The sequence below is a fragment of the Etheostoma spectabile genome, chromosome 4 (genome assembly GCF_008692095.1).
Source record: "Etheostoma spectabile isolate EspeVRDwgs_2016 chromosome 4, UIUC_Espe_1.0, whole genome shotgun sequence".
NCBI lineage: Eukaryota > Metazoa > Chordata > Actinopteri > Perciformes > Percidae > Etheostoma > Etheostoma spectabile.
Window position 1 is genome coordinate 35,264,073 of NC_045736.1, and position 4,814 is coordinate 35,268,886.

Sequence of the window (4,814 nt, forward strand, 5' to 3'; positions counted from 1 at the left end):
GGGGGGGGGCTTTTCCATACCTGACAACTACTTTTTTATTTATCTTGGTCTTCATTTCAGTACTTCCATTTCTCCCATATCATAGTGAAGGTATGGACAGTGGTAATCCCAAAACACACATAATCAATCCATTGCTTATGGAAAAAAAGTGTCAAATGAATTGTGGTTTTGTTTTACAAAAAAGGGGTATTTTACATACCAACATGTATTGTTTCATTCAATTCAATTTTACTTATAGTATCAAATCATAACAAGTTATCTCGAGACACTTTACAGATAGAGTAGGCTGAGACCGCACTCTATAATTGATAAATTATCTTAAGTTAATGGAGGGTAATTGTATTTCTCAGTTTACAGAGCTATTTAATTTTAAGTCCCTCGATGCACACGTTCAGGCTTTGGTTCTGTTTCATGCAGCAACACATCAAACTACAGTACCATTTGGCTGTAACTATGAGACCACAGAGTAATGCAGGATGTCAGACATCACCACTGCCCACCGCTGATCCAGATAACAAGAGGAGACACTTGCCTGTAAGAGATTTACAACAAGCCTTCTTTCTCTAGGTATGTTCATTTGGCAGCCATGCATTGGGTCACGGCATCTACACGTTTGACAGGAGACTTCATCACCTGAGGTCGGCTCTCAGCAGCATGCTAGAGCAGCACATCAGCGCCCATCTTTGGAAGTAAGATCACATTCCTGCTTGGCCTTTTCCGCTTTGCGCTGCTTTTATGCCGCTAACTTTGCAAAATCCTTTGCAAGAAAAAAACAAAACATTGGAAGATGAGGAGGAGAAAGATAAAAATGGTAACTTTTTTGTGACTGGCATTTATGTAGTAAAGACAAAAAAGTCCCTTTCTAAATGCTTCTCTTCATTTGACTGAAAATAAGACTGGATGTTTTCAAAATGTTTTAATGTTACCAGTACAAGTTTCCAACATCGAAGTCATTTTCTTTACAGACTAATTTATCAGTTTAACAAAATAAGCTGAAACTACTAATGCCACAAGGTTACCAAAGGGTTTCAGTGGGGTAGAATTGGCTCTGCCTCCTGTCCAGTATATTGAGCTGATTCAGATCTCTAAGTTTCAGGACATTTAATGTCAAATGTACAACAATTAGACGCATTACCAGTAAAAAAATATCTTCTCTCAGCCTCCATCCAACAATATAACTAAAAAAGCATCTAAGACCAAAAAATAGTGCAAGTTAAAATATAGAGATGAATGTGATAGAATATGCCATAATGAAATGGGAAATGTAAATTTGTGGAAGACAGTAATTGCAAATGAATGGGTTGAATTTAAACATGAATGTAGTAAATGTATATGCATAATGATTGACGACGAGCTTAGGAGCTCAAGAGTTGAGAAGTCTACTGGCCTGTGGGATGAAGCTGTCCCTGAGCCTGGTGCTGCCGGACCGGATGCTGAAGAGGAGAGTCCGAGTCAGATAGCCAACATACCTACACTACAGTTGTTAAGCTCAATATAGCAGATGGACTGCTGCTTTACTGACAGACATACGTCCCACCACCATCCTGATCACTCAGTTTAAAGGAGAATTCCGGTCGATTCCAACACATAGCTCTGTTGTTTGTAAATTTGCTTAAATTGAGTGCTGTCAGTAGAGAGAAAAACTAAACCAATCGGTGCTGCCTTGTTATCCTCCTGCTAGACTTAACAGGCTTAAACAGGGCCAGTTTTAAACGTGTTTTTAGCCTCTTATCATGTCCAAAATGTCATTAAAAGTGCCTACCCATGTGAAGTGATTCTTTCAGCGTGAACACGGTGAATGTGACTGCTGTAGATGTGAAAGAAATGCATGAAATTTGTGTTAATTCAGCTGTTTAGCTCCTGTGTTGAGAGACAGTTAGACATCACTTCACATGTGTAGGCACTTTTAATGAAATTTTGAACATGTTTAGAAGCTAAAAACACTTTTAAAACTTGCCCTGTTTAAGCCTGTTGGACACATTTACAAACGATGCTATGTGTTGGAATCAACCGGAATTCTCCTTTTAAGTTCACCAATCTCCAGTGACATGTTGAAATGCTAGGTTGCAACTGATAATTGGTGGATTGTACCATCACGTGCACCACTCTCTTTCGCCTTTATCCAATTCAGGTTTCTTTGTAGATTCTCACCCTCTGTAAAAGGAAGAGGGCTAGTTCTATCAGATCCTGCGTTTTAGTAACACTAGCAGATAAACTAGAGTGTAAGCCACTGCTTAGTCACTAATTGATGAAGCAGATGGTGTTTTCTGCTGCCCAGAATAGCAGTGGTGAAGAGTCTGTGAAATTGGCAGTAAGATGGCGACCGACTATATTTACATGCACATAAGCAAAAAGCTCATTGGAGAAATTGGGTTCAGATCATCAGAGCCCTGCAGTTAACGTAGTTGCTAGAAAATCAGTGCTTCAGTCTATCTAGCGGGTTAGTAATCAGATGGTTTTTAAACTGTCATCAGAAATTAGTTTTAATCATGTTTTCATAGTTTCAGTGTACTCTTGTCAACCAATCAGGATAATGTTTTATATAATAAATAGATTAAAACATATTTAAAAACATTATGTAAGTAACAATTCCTTATCTGGGCAAAGAAGTCAACAAGATATCGAGGACTTGCTGCTGTTGTGATCTGTCTCTTGTATGTATTGGGTATTATTAATGGATGTATTATCTTCAAATCCAGGAAAATACCTCAAGCCACAGATCTTCAGTCTCCACCTTCCTCGGCCAAGACCATCACTTCCTCGTCTCCCTCCTCCGTAGCTGCCACTTCCTCCTCCTCCTCGTTACATTCTAAGGTCCGCACAGGAAGTCACATCAGCTCCTCCCTCAAAACTGCATCCTTATCCTCCTCTTCCAGTCGTGGTCCAGGGAGACCCCCGACAGCCATACAGTCGGAGAACTCGGGGGGCAGTGGGAGCAGCACCGGTGGTGGCCGTCTGGTGTCACCAGGGAAGCCTGCGACGGTGTGTCAGCCGGGTCCCGGGCGAACCAAGAACCCCGTGGGGCGACCCAGCAAGCAGATGCTGAAGCTGCGAGAGGAGGCTGCTGCTGCTGCTGCTGCCCTCCGCAAACGCAAAGCCCCGTCCCAGGAAGGGGAGCACTCAGGCCCCGACAGGAACTGCATCATTCTCCAGGACCGGGGCCGCCCACCTTCTGCTGCCTCTTCCTCCTCCTCCTCATCTTCTTCTTCTAAACCCCCCATTTCCTCGCCGCTCCCACATGGACAGACCAATGGCACGCTTTCCCCCAGCAGCAAACCCCGCCCCCAGCCCTCCCCCTCAGAGTCCCATTCACCAGCCGCCAAGGCGGTCTGGACTTACAGACGGACCCATACTCCTCTGGGCCATTCATCAGCCCCAGACCCCTCCTCCGCCACCAACAACTCCCACAGCAGGAGCAGTGTGGGGGACTCAGGACTGCACGGCCAGGGCAGCGGGAGGGGCTTTGAGCACCAGGGGCTTGTGAAGAAACGCAAGGGGGGAGGCATGGAAGAACATTCGCTGTCCTCCAAACCCTCAGCGCACCGCCTGCCCTCCTCCAGCTCTGCCACCTCCTCCTCCTCTCCACGCTCAAACTTTTACCCCTGGAAGGACAGCAAGGGCGGGGGGCTGGCTGGGGGCGTGGAGAAGAAACTGGGCACACAAAAGGTGAGTTGGGAGGAGAGAAAAGAAGGAACTGTGCAGCACACAGGGTGACGGGAAAAAAATGACATGGCAGTTTAAGCTTTAGTATGTAGCGTTTTGAAATCAATGAACGCCAAAGTCATGGGCAATTAAGGGCGTTTTCACACAGACAACCTTAACCTTGGTTGGATCAAGCTAGAGTTTGTTTTCCCCGCTGGTGTGGGTTGTCTGGGCAGATGAAAAAAAGGCAATCAAACTCTGGTAAGCCCAGAAGCGGACCAAACAAGCGTACCGAGCGTAGAGTTTCTATCACAGAAGCAGACTGAGGTCACACTTGCCGGCCTTCACTTGTATCTCCGTGGTCAAACCAGCAGCTGCTAAAATTAGAGACAGACGCCGGCAGAGCAAAGTCTCGGTGACCAGAGCAGACGTAGTAACGTCTCTTGCAAAACAATGTCTGATAATTTTAATAAAATGAGCTGGTTTGACCACTAGACCAGAACTCAGGACCTTCTTCCTGTATTTCCTTTCTTGCTCCCGCCCCCAGACAAATTCGACCAATAAGAGAGCTGGACGTTCTTGCCTGATTTGTAATGACGCAATTTGGTACGCTTGGATTTTTCCAGGTGTGAAACCAAAACAAACCGACCGATGGCAAATCGCTCCAAGTTTACTAACTCACCAACTGATTTGGACCTAAGCGAACACATGCAGGTGTGAAAACGCCCTGAGGGTGTCAGGTCCACACAACTCTCTAGTCTCTCAGTCTCAGTATGACTGACATGATGTAGTCCAGCAACTTTCATGCGTAGAAACTGGAGTGAAGATACTTACCTCATCTAAATAATCCATTGTGTTTTTTTTCTTTTCTTTCAATCCTCCGTGTCGTCCTCGGGTATTAGTTACTGTGTTGAGGAGGGGTGGGGGTGGTGCACAATCATGGAAGGCTTGTGTCACGTGGATGTAACAGTGAATTCCTCACAAGGGAGACAGAAACTGCGCACTATAGCTTTAAGGTTACAATATGCAACTTTTCTCCATGCTGGTCTGTTTTTTGTTTTTGTCTTGTTCCTAAGAGGTAAAAAGTTCCTGGCACACTCATTGTGATGATTTGTATCAGGGCTGACATAACCGCCCTCATAAAATGTGGCTGCTTTCTTTACATGGTCAAA

General features: G+C 44.7%; 1 protein-coding gene across 1 annotated transcript in view; it reads left to right on the top strand.

Moving 5' to 3' along the window:
• The window catches only part of atxn7l2a (ataxin 7-like 2a), a 21,233-nt gene that overhangs the window by 14,816 nt on the left and 1,603 nt on the right, over positions 1–4,814 (top strand). Inside the window, exons 8-9 of the mRNA XM_032513179.1 lie at positions 568–689; positions 2,700–3,666. Coding sequence (XP_032369070.1) covers positions 568–689; positions 2,700–3,666 — 1,089 coding nt within the window. The remainder of the gene's footprint in view (positions 1–567; positions 690–2,699; positions 3,667–4,814) is intronic.